The 21,044-nt window shown below is 40.1% G+C and overlaps 2 protein-coding genes across 2 annotated transcripts; one reads left to right on the forward strand and one right to left on the reverse strand.

Annotated features, from left to right (window-relative positions):
* Nucleotides 1-711: 711 nt before the first annotated feature.
* rassf9 (Ras association domain family member 9) lies at nt 712-8,575 on the reverse strand. The gene is made up of 2 exons (XM_084671227.1): nt 8,389-8,575; nt 712-3,674 (listed from the first exon to the last, which is right to left on the reverse strand). Exons 1-2 carry the CDS (start codon nt 8,433-8,435, stop codon nt 2,399-2,401), a joined length of 1,323 nt encoding a protein of 440 aa, XP_084527353.1. The 5' UTR covers nt 8,436-8,575; the 3' UTR covers nt 712-2,398.
* Nucleotides 8,576-9,650: 1,075 nt separating this feature from the next.
* Nucleotides 9,651-14,499, forward strand: nts (neurotensin). Its single transcript, XM_084672542.1, has 4 exons — nt 9,651-9,915; nt 11,435-11,496; nt 13,131-13,337; nt 13,703-14,499. The coding sequence occupies exons 1-4, from the start codon at nt 9,651-9,653 to the stop codon at nt 13,847-13,849; spliced, it is 681 nt and encodes a 226-aa protein (XP_084528668.1). The 3' UTR covers nt 13,850-14,499.
* The last annotated feature ends 6,545 nt before the right edge of the window (nt 14,500-21,044 follow it).

Below are 21,044 nucleotides of genomic sequence, written 5' to 3' on the forward strand. Positions count from 1 at the left end.
TGCACCTGCAACTGAAGCAAGCAAGCACACCCTACAATTTCCCCAGAAATTGTACCCTCTCTAGTTGGCCATATTTAGCTGTCCCTATTTGCTGGGTGTAGGTTCACCAGTGTACTTGTAATACGCACAGGTGATGTAAGACTTTTCATGGCTTATTTGTACTGGTGTCTTTAAGAGATCCTGGTTCACTATACATGTCATTAAAAGAACTGCTGAGAATTATATACTCCTGTTGTGCTGACGCATCTCATGAAAACATGTAATGGAATACAACAACTGATGACATCTCTTTCTGGTCCTACAGGGAACGCATTTGAAAATAAGTTAAGTGGGGTGCCCTGGTGGTTCACCAGTTAAGTGCTTGTACTGTGTGGGCTAAGGCTTTACAGATCTAGTTTCAAATCCAGCCTGGTTGATATTCCTTGCACGTCCTAGCCTCTCTCTCGCCCTTAAATGTCCTCTCCCTCTTCACTGGCTCTGGCCTAAAACAAGCAGAAATGCCTGAAACATTTATATAGAAAACCAGACAAACGAATAACAAAGCGAAGGGGTCTATCTACTGGCGGCATGTCCAAGCAAAGCGGTCCATGTGCTAGTGACATGCCATGCTGTAAGGTTCTGAGGTATTGGAATTATAAGCTCTTTTATCAACAGTGTTGATCTGTACATAACTAACCAGTGTGGTGAGGGATAAAAAAAATCAGAGATTGATTTCATATCTCAGAGTGACAAAATGTAATTATTGTTTAATAGTTTTACAGTGATTGTAGCATGTATCAAACTACAAAAGAATCATTACTGAATCATATAAATGACCATACAGTGTCTGTAACCCAAGGTTGCTGGCACAGAATTGCACCTTTGCAACAACAAAAAACTGGCTCTAGTAACAGTCATTTTGGCCCATGTAATTACTGTTGTCTGAAAACAGGCGTATGACTTGAAAAGGTTTTGAACCCTTGCTGATGTCAGGCAGAGACTGGATAAGCAAGTCGCCATCTTACTCGACATTACAGGGTCTGACTCTGAATGCTACTTCCTGCTCGGCCCACTGGGAAATGTAGGCTTTGGCAATGTTTATCCACAGGGAGTGTCAGGTGCTGCTGATGAAGTAATTAGGTAATCAACACAGTTTGAGACCAAATCAAAGAAGAAACTGCATCAGCATGCTTCAGAGAAACAATAAACTACTAACAAGGTGACTTCTTTTCTATCGAAACATCTATGACTAAGTGACTATTTGCATAAGAAAATACATTTCATGAACCACAAATCTGGTACGATTTGGTACAAACTGCTTTCAAGCAAACCTGCCTTAGCTAAACCTTGGTACTCTTCACAACTGGGAGGCACTGATGCAAGGCTGTCTACATTGTGCGACACTGTGCTCTTTCATGTATGCTGGAACTACTAAGGGGATTAGAGAAGGGGTTGAAGAAGGCAATTAGTTTGTGAAATGGATATGCCCTGCTTCACTACCAGCCCTGATCTGCTCTCAGTACAGCGTGTTACACTGTCAGCATCACCATGGCAAGAGAAGAGTGCTTGCTGTTGTTTGGGTCTGCCTAGCGACTGTCTCCCCTGGTAATACAGGGCACTTCCCAAGGCTGCTGTGGCTTGAGTCTTGTTCCTTTTCTGGAGGCATTTCATATATTCACCATATTGATATTATGAGAAACTCACCTGTTGCTCTGCTTTACTGTGTTTCATTTGTAGGTGGTAAAATGGTGTCCCCGTGTCTTACCAGCTGCTAGACTAGTCAATGTGTGAACCAACTGTCTGTGGCATTTAAAGTATCAGAGTCTTTATTGTTGAAGTAGAAGTAATATACGTCTTGCTAGCTTAAATGACTTTGAATGATTTTATGACTCATTGCCTTGTCATAAAGATATAATTAGTTCCATAATGCTGCAATGTCTTGAATAAGCGTTTGCCTAAAAATGCCTAAAAAGAAGATAATGTCCTTGTATAACATGAAACCTTGTGCTATTAAATAACTTAGAAATCATTGTCTTTCATGTGATAGATACAAGTTGCGTGACGTAACATGATAGGCTATCATATAATGCAGTTGCTCGGTAAAATGGCATTTTACAATGTAAAACAAAGGTTCACTGTAGTTATTTATCCACACACCTTTCCCAAATGTTTTAATATAAAACATCCAGATTCTACTATTATAAACCTTTTGGTTAAAAATAAATCAAAAAGGTCTTGTGAATATGCCAGTCTTACTAACACCGGGGATAATAATGGCGCCTTTAGAGCATTCAAAAGCAATGTTAAATATTCCTGCATGATTAATTGATGAATATCAACATTAGACTAGTGAACATTCAGCATGCATTGCTGAAATATTCACCCATGCTGAGCAATCCAGAAGTCCTGAAGTTCCTGTTCAAACATCTGAGTCCAGAGGAGGCAGGGAATCCAAACAGGGCAAGAGGGAGTCTTGACTGTGTGTGGAGCTAATCCCCGTGTCTGAGTCAGTGTCAGTTATGTCAGTAGGGGACAAGTTGTGTTTGAGTTTCACGTGTTGTGGAACACTGCAATGAACCAGGCCTTTTAGGGTCCCAGACCTAGGAGCTTCCTTTACACTTTCCTCCAACTGCAGTGAGCAAAGCTGGGTGGCCAGCTGCCAACACTCCTGGTCTTTGGAGCTTATTGTCATATCGTAGCGCTTTAGCTCTTTCTCCAGCTCCATTGTTTGGTTGTGAAGGGACACGCCAGTGCACAGGCTATACTTCAGTTCTGACTGTAGTGTCTCCAGTTCCGAGACATGGGAGGATAGATCTAAGTCAGAAGATGCTTGGGATAGTGCAGCAGCCGTGGCCCCTTGCGGTTGCACCTCCTCTTCTGGAACCTCTGGCCAGGCAAACATGCCACTCCTCAGCTCTGCGTTGATGTCATGAGACAACTGGAGGATGAGGTCTTGGTGCCTCTGCAACTGCAACTCTAGCTGCTCCACTCCGTCTCTAGAGTACAGGTAGTCCTGCAACGGATCCTCATTCTGAAAGCCCATACTCTGGGTGGGAGATGTTGACAACTTTGACAGGTTGTCATCCTCCTGGCCCACCTGCAGTTTGCCCCTCTCAATCTCCAAATCGAGATCTCTCATTCGCTGGACCTGCTGTCGGATCGTGTGGTCCTGAGAGATTATGAGCTGAACCATCCTGTCAATCTCCGCAGCACCTGGGGTGGTCTCCTTCTCCTTGTGGATCTTCTCCAGCTTTCGAAAGGCTTTTTTCACCATGCGCTTTTGTCTCTCAACAGGCATGGACTGAGAATAATGAGTGGGACCTTTTTCCCACGTCTTTGGCTTGGCCCCTTTGGATTTACTGCACCGTTTGCCTGTTTGGGGCACAACATCGCTGGTTTTAACTAGAATGAACTGAATAAATGGTTTTTGGTCTCCCCAAGCATTCCAAAGCCTGAGGATTCGTGTCAGAGGAGGCAGAGCCCTCTCAAAGCCCTTCCAGCGCTCCAGGAGGCAGAAGTCTTTGCAGTCACCATGTAGGAGCCTCTTGCTTTCTGGGATGGTCTTATGGTCGTCCAGCAAGGCCTGCACTATGTCTGCACATGTTGTGTGTTTGGTCACTCCACAGACCACCTTCTCTTCATCAAACACGGACACCTGGATCTCCTTTCCTGGAACAGCTTCAATGTCCTTGTTCCTAAGACCAAGATACAGTTGATGAAATATTTATTTAAAGTATTGTTAGATATATGTTCAAAACATAGTCTTTAGTACAATATCAAAAGCTTTAGCTCCTGTCTAAAAACCTTAAAACGGTTACAGTGTACTGTATCATAGAAGTCTCGGTTTCCTTTACTCATTCACATTAATGCATCTTTCTATTAAACCAAATATAACTTTTTGGGAGAAAATACATCCTAGTGGTCTTCCAATAAGCCAATGAGAAATACATTAGCTTTGTACAGTGCCTGCCTCAATCTGATTTTTCTTTAATGGTAACTAATTGTCTGTCTCATCAGACAAGATTACTTTATGATTTCGTTCTGAGCCATTTAACTTCAAAGTCCATATTACTTTTTGGTCTGGATCATAAGTATGGTCATAAATTGATCTCAAAATAGGTTTTTGATTACATCCTTTTACTTCCGTAATGTTAATGTCTTGATATGAGATCAGTAAAGGTCTTGTATAAGTTCATATTCAGTTCATACCATAGCCTATGTGACAGGCAATGCAGATGGCTATGACATCAAGCAATAATCAAATAATTCACCAAATTATAATGTCAGATGTTTCCGTTTCCTGTAATCAGGTGATCAGTCCATGTGTACACATTAAAGGGTTTGGTTAATAGTTAAGTTTGGCTTTTCAGTCAACTTTTATTTTTGGAACATTACTTGAAGTGTAGGCTTCCATCCACACCACATAACCAATACTGCCATTGATCCTTTTACCGGATGGCTTCAGTTTACCATAAGCAACTTGTCACATTGCATCAGAGCCTTGGGTACAGTGAACTGAAAGTAAATGTGTTTTTTGCAGAGTAGTTCTACTTTATGAGGTAATTCCTGTCTCAGAGTCTCACAAGGCAGGGAGTATGGATGAATATGGCTGACAAAGGCAACTTAAAAACGTTTTCAAACCGTTGATGTCATATTCAAAGAAGTCCCCTTATGTCCCAAGTGACTGTTCTAAAAAAATAATGAATGGGAGTTCTATGATATAATAAAAATACGAATTAATTGGTCAATGGATAGAAAACCTATGGAGTATAAACACCTGCCAGGTCTTCAAGATAGCTGATTTTACAGTGTGATTCCAGACTGTTTTGGTTTCCACCTAGCGTGAAAACACACAAGTAGAGTATTGTGTTCACTGTTGATGAATGAGGCCTAGGAATGTGATACACATGCAACAATGCAAGCTGCTGGTTAATGGTTATGGAGACCTTGGAAACGAAAATGGCTAAGCAAATAGAGCTATGTAGAGGGAAAACAATCCCAACATGCCTTCAGCATTCACAGACAATGACTATGACGACTTAACAATGACCCCAATCATTTTTTCAATATGGAGGGCACTACATTAAATATGTTATCTGAGACTGAGAGATGCAAAGCAAGAAATTGCTAAGTGGTCAAGTAGCCTATTCATAAGCGTTTGAAGTACTGAATTTCAAACTTTAATGTACATGCGTGCACACTATGAAGACACACAACCGCACCAGACCAAAACCCTCAGCTGAGCAGGATGCCCCCTTTACACTAGCAGTGGGAAGCACCTGTGTTTGTTATGGAGCACAAGACACATCCTGTGAATCCATGGATGGGGGAGGAGGAATTAAACACCAAACCTTTGTGTAACTATGGATTTATTGAGTTGTTTAGCCCATTCTCACTACATCAAGGTAAAGTCCTATACAATTAGGTAATATACAAAGAGGAATGCATTAGGTACTACATTAGGTGAGTTTTAGTGCTCCAAAATAGCACTTGCATAATGGTTAGATGGGTGTATAACCTGAGATTTTCCGCCTATAAACGTGAAGACTAAATTCTCGATATACCAATGTTGATGATGTCCTCATGGAACAGAGCAGGGCAGCTCGCTAGATTGTTCTATCAGGACAAACAATACCTTCAACTGGTGGTATTAGTGAGTTAAATAGAACAGGCAGAAATCAAACCTGCCTAGGTAAATACTACACAGAAAATCAAAAGAAATATATATTTATGAGGGTTGTCAAAATGTGCGCTACTTGACATTTAAATGTTATAGAATGTGTTTGGCGGCATACATGTGGGTGCCCTTATACATTAGGTCCAGGCATTATGCAATCACTTATAAATTGTTGCTACACAAATTTGAGATTTCCATGCTGATGAACTGATGCATTTAAACTTGAAAATCTCCAACTACAGAACTGTCTGTGTTATTTAGAACACATACCTGTATGCACATCATGTCAAATTATATGACAAAATATGTATAATTTCAAAGTATTGAATGCAATTCATTTAAAATGGTTTTCCCTGTTGGCAATGGGACTGACTCAATGTGATTGAGTCAGTCCCAGAAACAAGCACACTTGACCTCTAAATGAACTAAGAAGGGAAGTCTTAAAGAATGTGAGTGTGTGGCAAGTGATGTGAGGTGTGTGCTGCTGATCTCTTATTTTCTTTAAAAAACTCCACCAACCCTAATTAAACCTATAGGACCATTCAAAATAATGGAATATAAACAATAGGCCTGTGTGACAACCTTGAAAATGACATATCATGACAGCATAGAATCCCACAATTGTGGTTTCAAACAAGTTCAAACATGACAGGGAGTATCACTTTGCAGCGTTTTTTTTTGCTGTCACATCATGTTGCCTGTTGACAGAGACACTATAAGCCAAGTATGCAGTTATCCAGATAGTGAGAGACAATTTCCTATCTTTGATAGTATATACGCAAACATGTTTCTACGGTGGTTGTTGATAAGACACACTAAAGATTAGCTTAGTAGTTAAACCTTTACATTCACTGTGTAAAGCCCATAGGCTACATTTTCAGTCAAGCCTTTGTACATAAGGTGAATTTGAGCATGTACTACAAACAAATCAATAGTATACAATGGAAACCTGCCAGGAATGTGTTTCCCATCAACCAAGATCCTCAAACTGGAGAGTTTGAGTATGAGATCTAGAATGTGGTTTGTAATGTTTGTGTAAACACACTCTTCAGCATGCCAACTAGCCAGTCTTAACTGTGGTTCTTCTAGGGCATGTTCATGGGACAAAGCTAAAAGATAGAGGCTTCCTGTCTCTAATCTGAGGAGGATAACGATTTGGGGGAAAAGAAATAACAACATCTTTCTAGAATGGCTCCACATAAGATTGGAGGCATCTATGAAACCAGACACACTCATATTTTAAGAGCTGGCTTCAAAGGAGAAGAGGCACCTGCTGCTCCTCATTGAGTCACTCTTGGACAAAATGTCCAGCTCTAGAAATGAGCATTTTTGTGTTTGGAAAAGTTTACATGATATGGAATACAAATCCATCCATACAACTCAATTTTTTGGGACGAAGGAGTACAATACTAATCTTTGTATCAATCGGCCTGTTGAAAGCCCCGTGTTGGGGCTGTAAATAGGGTAGGTGACCTACCTAGACCTGTCTTTTATTCTAGTAGCCTACAAGGGTAACATTTATATATCTGTTTACAAACGATAACAGTATAAGTACATTGCTGTCTCCTTGAAACAGTAAATTGCAAAGGCTTTAAACAAAATCACCACCGACATGCGATATCTACAGATCTATCCACTTGAGATAATTATAGTTGCCCAAGGATAATTACTACACTACATAAATAAGACGAAGGCATCTACTGAGGTAGCTCCAGCTAGACTGTTTGAAGTTACTGAAATTATCAGACAGTTAGACTACACAGATAAATGTATTTCCCTCAACTGTACATGGACTGATGCATTTTTCAAATCCGTAATGCTAAAAGTGTCATAATCCCATGCATTCCGCCAATCCAAATATATAAAATATACCTAACCCTTGTCTCTAAAAGAAACAGCACTGCTTGTGGTAGACTACATCTAGATGTTATCGCTTTACAAAGCCCCATATGAATCCATGGAACTTCAACCACGGAAATTTCCAACACAAGTAGGCTAATTCAAGTGTAGATTGGGGATTTCTGTCAACTTGAACATAATAACATATTAAAGTGATATGCAATGCGTTTACAAACGAGGCAGAGGTGTGACTGCAGGTTGTAACTTGTTTTTTTAAACCAATTAAATGTTGTTCTCAGCCCAACATAGCCTATCAGAGAAAAATCGTGGGATATCCTTTACATTGTATTTTGGTCTTGACTGTAGTGAAATTGATAATAAAATGAAACTGCCACAGGCGAGCAATCCGTCTCATTGAAGATCTGAGTCAACTATCAATCTGTCAGAGCCTTGACGTACACTGAACGAAAGAGGTGTTAATATCAAGAAAACCGCTGTTTTCTAACGCTTTAGATGAGATTACCGAGTAGACTGAGTCGCACCACCACTCTCATTCACATCATCTATGTCTTAATGATGGTTTGTCATTTCGTCATGGCTTTGCCAATTACTAGTGAGAACACCCCTCTCTCTTACACACACGGTGTAGGCTACATTCACATTCTCACACGTACACGCACACAATGATCCAGTACAAAATCCATAAGACGATAACAGAAAAATCAATCGTTACATCAATCCTTCCAAACGATGACATTTATGTCAAATTATGGATACTAAAATATACTACTAAAAGAGCTATGAGTAGCCTACATCTGTAATAATACGTAAACCTGGAGTGAAACCACTAGAAAAATATTCTATAGGCTTTGAGAGACAAAAATGTATAATACCTGTTTTTCAAGCGCGCTTTCAGAAAGTTTTTTCCAAACGGAGCCATAAGAAGTCACAAATTCGAGACACAATCTAAAACTCGCTATACTCGCTGCATTGCAAAAACAGAAGGTTATAAAGCTTCTTTCCGTATGTGGTTGTCTAATACCTTTGCTAGGCTATGATCTGTGTTAGAGAAAAAGTTGAGAGCTGTCCCAACTGCACTCAAAGCGCACTTGGTGGGAGGCCGTCCCACAGTGAAATTGAGGGTGGCGTTAAACCCCAAAATGACTGAAAGACTTAGTTGAACCACTTTTCCACTGGTCAACAGAAAAAAGGGCATACCAGAATAAAAATAAGAACGTGTATAAACTAATGTTTATACACGTTCATCTCCTAATCTCTACTTCACTTTATTTTCGTTGTAGGATAGTTCAGCGTCAAGTTCTTTGGGACTTCCTGCGTCCGAAATGATACTTTGTATCTGGTTTTCGGGCAATAACTCATCGGCCATCAGACAGTGGCCTTCGCAGTGGGGTGTCCATATGTGCCACTGTATGGTTGCACTTGAGTTTGGATACGTGACACGCTTTACTTGGATAGAATAAAATGAATTACCATTACTTTAATAATTTAAGTCTCCGCGATTGTCAACACTGGCGATATAGTGACGTCTGGCGGAAATGCACACGAATTGGCCATTTATAAATGACGTATTTAATCAGTTATTACTCAAACAATTATTTTTTTATCTTAAGAACGTTCTAAGGGCGTTCTAAGGGCGCTCTAGAACACTCTTAGAACGTCCTTAAGAAGATCTTAGCGTTAAGAGCTTCTTAACGAATCTGGGACACCAGGCCATTATATCCACGGTGCTGATATTGGTATGTTTAATTATCCTCATGATGCTCTGTGTGGTCATACAGGGCTGTGATGGAGCCTCCTCACATGGTATTTCATCAGGTTATTGTCTCCCCATTCATTTGAATCTATACCTATATCAACCCAATCTCCTCCTCTCCTGCCCTCACAATCACAGCACAGGTGCAATAATAAGAGGGAAAAAAAAGAAAGAAAGATAAAAGGTTGTGTGACTCAGAAACCTTTGGGTGATGCTGAGGCGATGTCTGACGTCCTGGGGTAGCTGCCCTGGGGGGAGAGTCGGGGGTGGAAAGAGAGGGGGATGAAGGAAGGAGAGAGGGTGTTAGGAGAAGGGTGGAGGGAGGGGACAGAAACTGAGAGTGATTCTCTGACATCACGTTGGCTCTTATATACTGAGAGAATGGATCCCACAGCTCTTCACTTCAACCCCTGGAAGACTCAAGGGAAACACTGGCTGAACTGGGGGAAAGGAGAAGAAAGAGTTCCGAGCTACCTCTCTTGTGCACATTCTCTCTCTCTCCTTGTTCTTACATATTTGGCCCTTTTACCTTATGGACTTGGGTTCTGCCTAGGCGGATTCTCTACAGTGTGGAATTTTTCAAAGATGTGGGCACAGGTGGCATGCATTCTTCTCCTCTGTTTCACATGTGGAGGTCTATGCTCAGGTAAGCATTGGCATTCTTCTGCTCATATGCAAATATGATTTCTTTGAATGATGAACAGCCTTGGGATAGGGACGTTACATCTGGTCAGTGTTTTGACGGATGGAGGTAGTTTCCTTTCACCTGAGGATTAATAACAGGTGAATTTTCGTAATGTCCTAATGATATATTATTCATTCACATGGATTGGTCCAGTACAATTGCGGCAAGTGTATGGTGCTTATCAACAACTGCTGCCTGCAGATATTTTACATAACACATTCAAGGGATGAAGTGTCTGAAACACTCAAAAGGAATGTTTAATAATTATGATAGAATCTTGTATGTCTAGATAGCAGCCTTTTCTGTAAATGGGGTTGCAGAAAGACCACAGGATTTAACCCTACATATTGGTTTAATACCCTAAAGTGTAAAAGTGGAGATTGTCAGTGTACCAAACATTGTACTTATTATATTATTTGTTTTGGCAAACCCCACACCATTGCACATATTAAATGTAGACAACAGCAATGGATATTTCTAATGTTATTATGCTTTAGAAAATAAACTTTACTTTCAATTATTTTTGGCTTATTTAGCTAATTGGTTCTTGAGATCACAATGATGCCCAATAAACTATCCAAAAGTTAATCATTGACACAAATTAAAGGATTAATAGATTTTTGCAGGCACATCCTATTCTTCAGCGTGTTAGTAGCAGACTCAAGAAAAATACCAAACACAGTGGGATTAATACAGGTTGTATAATGAACCGGGCACTCTAGTTCTAACATTTTTTTTAGTTAACTTTTTTTCATTCAAATCTATTCTAAAGAGTGTCTCTATGTCTCTTTGCAATCCTGTTTTATGACTCATCCGTGTTCTTAAATATTTCCATCCTATTATCCTGAGTCCTGCCGCCCTCCGGCACTTGACTGTCTGATGATCCTAACAAATGATACCTCAATTATATAAATCCCCAAAATAGATTATTTCTAGCCTTGGGGTCGTGTGGTCTAAAGCAACCTTTTCGAAGCGAAACATATTGGTTCTTAAACTCAAAACAATAGTATTTAATTGCATGAACTCTGACTCTGAAAAATATTGATCACATCTTCATTTAAAGTACTTAAAAGTGTTTTAGGTGTTTTACATACAAATGTCCAAAATGACATGAAGGAACTTGACATGCTTGGGTTCCATGAATGGCTGGTTGTGTTTCATGGGTGTGATTAACTAGTAAATTGGATAAAGTTTACTCAAATGATTTGTGGATGATGAGCCTGCCATCACTTCTGCCGACAAATAAAAAAGGCAGTAATGGAGTTTGGCAACTGATGGACAAAGAGTCTTGCAATGAACTGAAAAAAGCAGACATAATTAATTATACTCCAAGTCCACAAATGCAGGCAGCAGAGGTCAACATTAGGCTGCATTCACCATATTGATTCTACATACTTGGGCTTACTTCTCTACCTGGGTTGTACCTGATGTACCTGCGTTCTAAATTGAAATGACTCATGTTTCTGGATGCCCCTGACAGATGTTGACCAAGAACAGCGGGCGATAGAAGAGGAATTACTGAGCAGTCTCTTCACTTCAAAGGTAGGCTACTATGGCTTTCTCTTTGCGCCTATCACATCTGAAGGGTGTGCATGTGTACAGAACCCATCCAGCTAGCCTCCCTTCAACCCCCCCCCCCCTATGCAGGTGTTCTTTCATAGTCTGGATATAGACCTGTCACCCAGATAAGACAGCCCTAACACTGTTACCCTCTTGGTTGTGTTTTAGCAGGGTTATAGGTAGGCCCTTGGTTAGGGTTATTCCTTTTAAATATACTCTTTCCATATGTATGATACACATTCCCATTAACTTCCCCTGCAGCAGAATCCTTTTACATAGGTTACACATTTACACATACTGTACAGAACACACAGAGAATGAAAACAAAAACAAGAGACAATCGATCTGGGAACGTGTTCATGTAGAATTTGTATTGCTTTTTTTAATCACAATTTATCATGCAAGATAACCACAGTAGTGCAGAATGAATTAATGAGATTTAAAAACTGGAACTACTGGTGCCTTGAGACTGATTACCTGAGCTAATTGGATTCAGATGGCATCAGAGCCTTGCAGACATGTTCTCCTTCTGCTCCTCCACTCTCTTTCCTCTAAGATAAATGATTTGTGATGAGGGGAACACACTGAGCCATGACACAACAAATAAGTGCTGTGATTTATAGCCTATAATGTTTTAAAGGAATGAATTGAATAAGACGTTGCAAGATCACTGATGGAGTACTAGAATATGACGGGAGCAAAATGGTCACAGAAGTCAAAGTGGCAACACAGGCCATATAATAAAATATAAAATGCCAGCATCGCTTTTGAGGTTGTATAGCTCATTGGACTTTTGGGGATAGTGATTAATTGAGTCACTGGGGGCCCTACATGGAAAAGATATGTGAGATGACCTTTCAGCACAATTAAGTGTCCTTAAAGTTAAATCATTTTCTGTGTATACTTTATTTAAGTCATTGTAATAGCAAACAAACTGAACAGAAAGTTTGACTTGGTGTTAGGAGGGTCAGAAGCCTTAAATGGAATGCCATTCTTCTTTTTGCCTATAAACCCCTATCATATTCCGATAAAACATTTTCTTTCAACAAAGACACCTGAGTCTATACAGTATGTGTAGTGCTTTGCTTTCCACGAAAAAATAATAATAAAGAAGATGGAGTTTGTGGTGATTCAGAGGCACCGATTTCCCTCTCTTTGTCATTCTCATTGACCGTCATGGATTTGCACCGTGTGGTGTTAACCAACCAGTACATACATAGAAGCCTCACCCAGGCTGGGGCGAGGGCCTCACGTCACACTCAAACCAGATTAGAAACCAACTGGCTGGAGCTGTACGAGGTTAGATCTCACTGATCTATGACTCTTGGCAAAAATGAAATATCTACAGTGTCTTCAGGCCATCCACTTATTTAAATTTTATTTCAACCATGGATGCATAAACCATTTGAAATAACAAATGGGGAATCCCCATGTTCCTCCCAATCTTAAGGCAAGCAGTACACACCTGCACTATTTGGTTATTTTTCTGGATTCTCTTGAACGAATCATGCTCGATTTAGAGAAAGAAAGTGAGAACTTAAGAGAAAGAAAGAAAGGATAAAAAATCATTCCAACACACATTTTACTTTAAAGAGTGTCTACACACTTGCTTCTAGATTAAACAGTACAAGCAGAGCGCCCCCTACTGGCACGTATCCCTGATCAACCTGTGCAAGATGGTAACCAGCCTTAGTGGGCCGTGGCAGAAGGCCTGGGACAGTGAGGAGGAGAACAGGGATGGACTGGCCTGGCTACCTGAACCGCTCGAGTATCTCAACAACCTCCAGCACATCTGCAGAGTAATACATCCCCGTGAAGAGAGGGTAAGAACGTATACATTTTGCACACGCCTACACGCACGCGCACACACAAATACATATTATCAAACAATCACATACAAGCACAGAAAAGTATGCACATACCTCATTATACAGCCCGTTCACCCTGTGTGTGGAAGATATTCCATTCTCTTTATTTGGCTGTCAGCTCCACTCACACCAAGGACCAAGAGCTCTTTTGGCGTGATTAGACCTTGTTCTCCTCCCATGCATGTCAGAACACACCAAAGCTCCTGCACAATCACAGGAGCAGGGGTGCAAACCCCTCATTATGTTGTGTCCCTCCATGATAAACATGTGTGTTCTACTCCACAGAGTAGAGGTTCACATGCTGATGATTGTGTTTACAGTTACTCCACGAATCACAAGACTACTTAGACCCCGAGCAAAAGAGCGATAACCCACTCAAAAGGAAATCACCATACATCCTGAAGAGGCAAGCGCACACTGCCAAGACTCGGAGGCCGTACATCCTCAAGCGGAGTACATTATACTGACCCAGGCGTGGGAGGGGAGGGAAGACGCTCTATACATTTTGTGAATATGTGACTGTGCGCTTGGTTGTGCTTTCTATGTTTTCCTTTGTATTAAGCTGGTACACTAGTCCATCCAGTAACAAAAGTGTGGGCTGCCAATTCTCTACTCCATGACCCTGGAATCTTGTAAATAAAAGTAAGAAAAACATGTATCTTTGAGAGAAGTTATGTTTAATATATTTGTTCAGTGCACAATGCATTTATTTTCTTTCTGGTCTCATTAAACAACACACATTTCAACAAGACTGGGATGTAACAGCCTGTTTCCTTCCTTTTACATTCCTTTAAAAGTTGTTTCATTATACCTCAAAGACAGAATTCCTAGGCCGTTGATTTTTCCATAATACATCATTCTTTATAAATCTATCTAAAATAAGCATAAAATATGTCCTCAAATTTGTCCACAAAAAAACACAAATGTTAAATTTATAAATAATACTCATCCCATTATTGACATCCTACCATTTTAAGGTCTAATTGTGTCAATGCTAATTCCTAACTCTTGTTAATGTGATTGTAACACTGTCTGTATGAAACAGCAGGGCTCTACATGATTTAGAAAAACAAGAAGTCCAACAACCCCTTTCATGTAAACTAAAAGATAATACAAACTGTGCAAGTGATATTGTGGCATAAAATGACTGAGTTATCAGCTACTGTAAAGCACCTCATAAAATTCTTGTTATATTTTTTGTCATAATAAATATGGTATGGCAAGAATACTTGAATGTTGATTATTCCTCACAATTTAGATTCAACCACGTTGTTGTGATCCTGTGGAATCATGGTACTGTGTTGTGTTTGGTGGGAAATTTCAAGTAATGTGTCAAAGCTTTACCGTGAGTGCAGAAACTAGACAGCAGATGGCATTGTGGATTCACACAGCCATAATATACAGACACAATGAATGTGCTATGCTTAAAAAATAAGGAAGAACCTAGTTACAAACCATTGCAGAGACTCTTGCTGCTACTAAGAACAGCAAAGAAAATCCAACAATGAAAACAGAATTACTCAATATCTCATCACATCTCTTTGTGATAAGTTACATTTATGTGTCTTTTGTGTTTATTTTGAATGATTGTGTCATTCCTGGTGTCCCTCAGAGAGGGAGGGAAATTAAACAATCACTCAGAGTAAATGAGTCAGGGTCACAGGCAACAGAAGAGCAAGTGCTGTTTAATTCATTTTTAAAAGCACACAGCAGACATCCTCCCTGATTAACATTTTCCACTTAAAGTTACAGACTTGTAAATATATGGACAGCACATGTCCATTTACCTACTTACCATAAATTAACTTACGACCCTTTTTTCCTGGGAGCTGCTTTATTGTGGTGTTATTATGCCTTGTTTATTATGACATATTATGACAAGTCTAGAGATTACATTTTTTGTTATTTAGCAGACGCTCTTATCCAGAGGGACTTACGATCTCAATTTAGTACAGTATTTTCAGAGTACGCAATATTCAACAAATAATCTGAATTGCTTGAATGTGTCATCATTTATCTTACACTGATGTGAAGTAACATACAAGAAATATGCAACAAGCACAGTATAAATATAAAACAACAATACAGTGCGAGTCTCAGCCTGCTTCATTTATTTGTGTTTACCGTATAGTAACCAGCAGATGGCAGTGTCATACAATGTATCTACAACTTACATTGTTACTGTGACACAAGCATTACACCCAACCATACCAACCAAAAGCATTTTGTGTTGAACTGAGAAAAAATTCCAGATATACTAAACTATTGGACGGCGTTTATACATTGTAGTTATTTTGCCAATGTAACAACATCACATTATATTGACTATCAAGGCAGACATGAGAGGCATTTAAGTTTAAGAAAAATATCACAGTTTTTCCTTTAAGGCCACTCCCTCTCCCGCTGAGGGAATATCAAAAACACAGAACTTCCAGTAACCAATGTGTCTCACAAAGGTGTCAGTGAGCTCAAAGTTATGATTTCATTCTCCCTTAGTAGGCATAAGTACCTATTATTAAGACCAACCTTGACAAACTGCATCTGTTCGGTTCTGACCTACCACACAATATTACCTATGTCAATTGATTCAACACCATTAAATCCTCCATCAACACCTGCTAGAGCATTAAATGTTCCAGCCTGGCTTATTGTGGCCTACATCCAATGCTATTCTACTTTAATTTAGCTATAAATAGAAGCAGAGGATGCTGACTGAAAGGCTCAAACTTCTTTTTGAGGCATATTTAGAACTCCCAATGAAAGTTGTTATTTTTATGAGAACAGTGGTGCTGCAAATTAAGCACCAAACAGGCAGTCAGTTTAAGATAACGGCTTGTGAAAGATTGAGATAAGTTCTCTTTGTGCACAAATCTGATTGTGTGAATGAGATAATGGCATTACAAGTATGACCTTGTTGCCTGCTGCTTGTTGGCCTGCTGTGCTACTAATTACGGCTGTGTATAGGGTGTGTTATAGGAGACGAGGGAATGGGCCATGTCAGATCGGTTTACTGTCACAGGTAGCGTTTACAACAGTTTCTTTGAATGATGCCAACCACTTACTAATTGAGAAAGAGTATACTTTTATTCCACAGAGGTTAACACTAGATATCTTGACTCGGTGAAGACTAGTGTGTTGATGTTTTTTCAATTACCCAAGTCTGTCTAACTGGTTAGTCCATTTGGTTAGGACAGCTGATGAAGTCTCTGGTGAATGGATAAAAATAGTTGAAACTAGTGCTGAACTGTAAGAACGATTCAAATGCACGACATTTAATACCAGTTGACATCTTGTAACAACAACAAAATACAAAGCTGGCCTCTGCTTAATTTACATTATCAACTTACTCCCACGGTTATTTTTTTTCTAGTAAACTATATAGTCTATAATAAATTACAAGCCAAAGGTATAATAGTATTTGATCAATTAGAACATAATTACCATGAAAGCATGCAGTGTTTCAGACTGTGAAATGAAACTGTATAGTAGTAACAGTAGGCTTTATCATTTTGCAGTAGCCTACTGTTACATAATGGGGCATACTAGACTAAAACGTTCACATACTATGATGGTATGACATGTCAGACAGGGACTGGTGACTACTTTTAGAGTAACAATTAAAGTTGGCTGCAACATCTAAGCTTAATCCATGTCTGGGAAACTGGGCCCAAAGTAGACAGTTGTGGAGCGTATCTCAAGCATGACTGTTGTTCTATTCTAATAACTCTATTCCTGGAAACAAGAGCAGCGCTGGATTTGTGTGGACCTGGCGCATAAGATCAGTTTAAACAAGATTAAAGCACCGCATTGTTGTTCAGTAGTAGTAGTGCCACTAAACAAGAGCAGCTGTCATGCTGTAAATGCACGAGAGCAACATGCCCTATCAAAACAGTTAACAAAAAACACACACACAATTCTAGGGAGACATTTAAGACAACGCTCATTCCCGCAGACAGATCAGTCCGCCAGCGTGCCCTGACATTCTAAACAGGCCCCATGAAGATGAGCAGCTGTAATTGTAACAAGGAGGAGTGGGGAGAGTCAGCCGATGCAGCGGGACCTAAATTGGCTGATTGAGTCTCTTCGCCTGCCTGTGATAATTAAAATGATTCGTCCTCCCTCTGTTCTTGCTATGGAGGTGACGAAGACAACGGCGTCGGTGTTATTGCCTGCCCTTCAACAGGGGGGACATCCATGCTGGGCTTTCGGTTTTGTTTCCAAGAGCACAGAATCCAAGCCCTGGCTCAACGGTTTTAGCGCAATACCCTGGGAAACGAGCTATCTTTCCGCTGCATGCAGGGAACCCCGGTATTAATCTTTAATTAAGGCCTTTTTAATCCGCGGAGAGGAGTCAGAGAGTGAAGTGCTACATATGAAGAGTGGGCACGGGAAGGGGAGGGGCGCAAGCCATTACATCTTCTGGTGAGCTCATTCTGTCTCATCAAAGCCGAGGCCTCATTGATCTGCCAGGGCGTTCACAAGATCTTTTTTTAAGCTCTTTAGTTAATCAGGAGACACTGATGTACTACTGTGAGGGCGGCCTTGACTTAAGTGAGGTCTAAACAAATTGTGAGCCGTGTGTCTCTTGAAGATGATTTAGTAATATTTTAAAGCGTAAATTAAACTTTAAAGTTTATTCCGATTTTTTTTCTCAACTCAATGTGTTTCATAAGCATATATTGCTTGTTGAGGACACTTCATCGACTGTTGTTTGAATTCAGAAACATCAAAGTGTCTGATGTATCTTCACATGTTTTAGATATTCTTGGGAGGGACACAAGCTATACATATTGAGGGGAATGGTATGATTTCAGCGTTTTTTGACAGCTGCTGCTTGATGCGCCACTAAAAGGCCCCAGGGCACAAGTTTCATTTTGGCTGAAGAATCAGACAGATTAAGGAACTCTCCCAAGAACTAAACAGAACTTGAGTAATTGTTTTGATCACTCCATCGTCTTCCCTGGTGGCTGGGGGTATAGCACGCTTGAAGTAGAGTTGTGGCAAATGGGGACCTGGGAAGGTAGCAAACACTATGCCGTTTCCCCCCGTGGCAATACACGAGTGCTGGTGCAACCAAAAGACAGATGTGGGGGTTTGCACCTTTGTGAGGCAAAGCAATTGGGAACGATTAAAGCCTCTTTTGCCTTAGGGACTACACACTCCCTGACTGTAGCAGTCTCCAACAATGCCTCCAGCTCATTTCTTTTATCTCCACTCCTCGCAAAGACCTAATTGTCTTGAGATTTGTTAGTGAAGTCGCAGTTCTATCTCACAACAGTAGTATATGTATGTTAGAGTACTTTGAGCAGGGCTGTGATTGTCGTGCATTTTTTCACATTGTCCAATTTCTGTTTACACATACCCTTCGTATTTAGCTGAAGGAAAGAAACAATCAATAATTATAATGTTCTCCTTTGCCCATCTGTTTTAATTAGTAGCCTAGTAAGTCGGGTGTGTTACAAACGTTGTAAATGTAACACGCCAAAGACAAACCCACCGAAGTCAGTAGAACCAACACATGAAATGGGATAGTCCGAGGACCTTGTGAATGCAGCAAATCACCAGCTTGCCAGGTTATTACAATCCATTCATCACCCACGTCTGTTTGTACTTGTTTCCCTACCCTCATCTTGACTCTCCCTTGGGCACACATGTTAAAGCCCATATTACTCATTTGTTTGTTAACTGCACTTCTCTGTTGCCATGTATATCCTATTTTTACTGTCCACTCTTATCAAAACCCCTCTGGCTGAGCCCCCCCCATCCATCCATCTTGCTTTGGGGTTTTGTATGTCTCTGTGGCAAGTGTACCTTGAAACATAGGATGAAAAGGAACCATCAAAAGCCATCTACTGCCTTGCAACCAAATTTACCATAGTTTTAAAACTAAAATGTGCTGAGCCCTAAAAGTCAATCCAGTGGCCTTTATAATTCAACCCATGCCTTTCTCCATTCCATACGTTCAGTGAATTAACATGACCTGTGCAATAATCACACAGGTGCATGCACTCCAGTGGAACAGATCGAAGGGAAAACAAGGAAATCCATGTCGCCAGATTGTTTGCTCTTCTATCTATGTGCTTGCCAGCAACCATGGAAACTGGCAATCGATTGGGTGATGCCTTCCCTGCTGTCTGATGCAGTTGTTGTTATATGAGGGGGTATTGGTTTTTACACACTATTCCAGCACCTCGAGTGTGCATTAGGTATGGTTTCCAAGATATACTGACTGGTTTGTAAACTCACCTTGCTTTGGTTCTGCTTCACTTTGAAGTCTTTGAATTTCTGTAACTATGGAGGGGAGTTCAATGCTGCTTCAATCATTTTATTAATTATGTTTATTGCCTTACATACCATAATGGCAAAAGGCTGAATGATTTCACTTGAGACTAAGAACCCACCTAGTTCTTCTCACACTAAATTATTCATACAGTAAAATAGTCTTGAATTGATTGAAATGTACGGCATTTTCTAATTCAAAAAGTATAGGTCAAGTCATATTCTTTGATCAGACATAAGTGGGTTGGCAACATATTTAAAGAAACACCGATCATTTTACATATTGAATCATGTTAGATCAGATACTTCAAGGTAGAGGAAGGCAAGGAAAGAAAGGTGAAAGCTGGAGAGAGGTACATTATTGCCTATACTGTCCACAGCAAAAATATCCACTTAGTCAGTTTTTCACCCACTTCTCATTTATTCATCCTCCTGAGATCCTAAATAAATATGATGTAATGCATGACCTCCTATTTGACAGCCAAACCAAATCCAGGAAGATGAAGTATTGGTATAAACAGTACCCTCTCCCCAAAGGCACCAGCTCCACACATTCATTATTCAGTAAAAAGGCAGAGAACTTATGAATATTGAGACAAATAATGCAAAGGTTTTGCTTTTGGCAACTGCAAGATGTCTCAGTTAAACACACTTGCGCTAAAATTTTCTAGGAGCTGCAAATGTCACACTGTTGCACACAGTTGGAGCAGATTTGCCATAAACGTATACCGTACATTTATTTGTGATTATACATATGTCTACATATACATTATATACATATAGACAGCACTGAAATGAGACCACTCCCAATTTCTTCTCAAATCAGCATCTCTACATGTACGTATGGCAGACAATCCATTCCAGTGTCTGTTGAATTCCAGCCGGATAACCAAAACAGTGCTAGTAGAACCTCAAAAATAAGGGTTCAATATTGGCTTTACTGACAGAGGGAAACAGTGAGGGTCAGGTTCCATCCATCCTTAAAATGTTTGGAAAAAGTGGCAGTTCATAAGAACAAGGTCAATCAACAAACATTGGGGACAACATAGACTGGCAGAGGGCAGAAATAACTGTAGGATGACATCAAGTGACCTCTAAAAAGAATGACAAACGACAGTTGGAGGGAAATGCACAGCGAGGAAGGCTCCAAACATGCTCCTAGGAGCCGTGCTGAGGTCAAGGAAAGCAAGACAAAAGTCTTTAATAACTGAGAAGCAAAGAACCAGGCTGAGGTTTGTGAAAGAGCATAGGGATTGGTCCATAGAGGATTGGAGTAAGGTCATCTTCTCTGTTGATGAGTCACATTTTCAGCTTTGCTAAACACGTTGTGTAATGGTCAAACCCACTGTGAAATTTGGTGGAGGATTGGTAATGATTTGCCAA

The sequence above is a fragment of the Hypomesus nipponensis genome, chromosome 14 (genome assembly GCF_054491055.1).
Source record: "Hypomesus nipponensis isolate SF chromosome 14, ASM5449105v1, whole genome shotgun sequence".
Lineage (NCBI taxonomy): Eukaryota > Metazoa > Chordata > Actinopteri > Osmeriformes > Osmeridae > Hypomesus > Hypomesus nipponensis.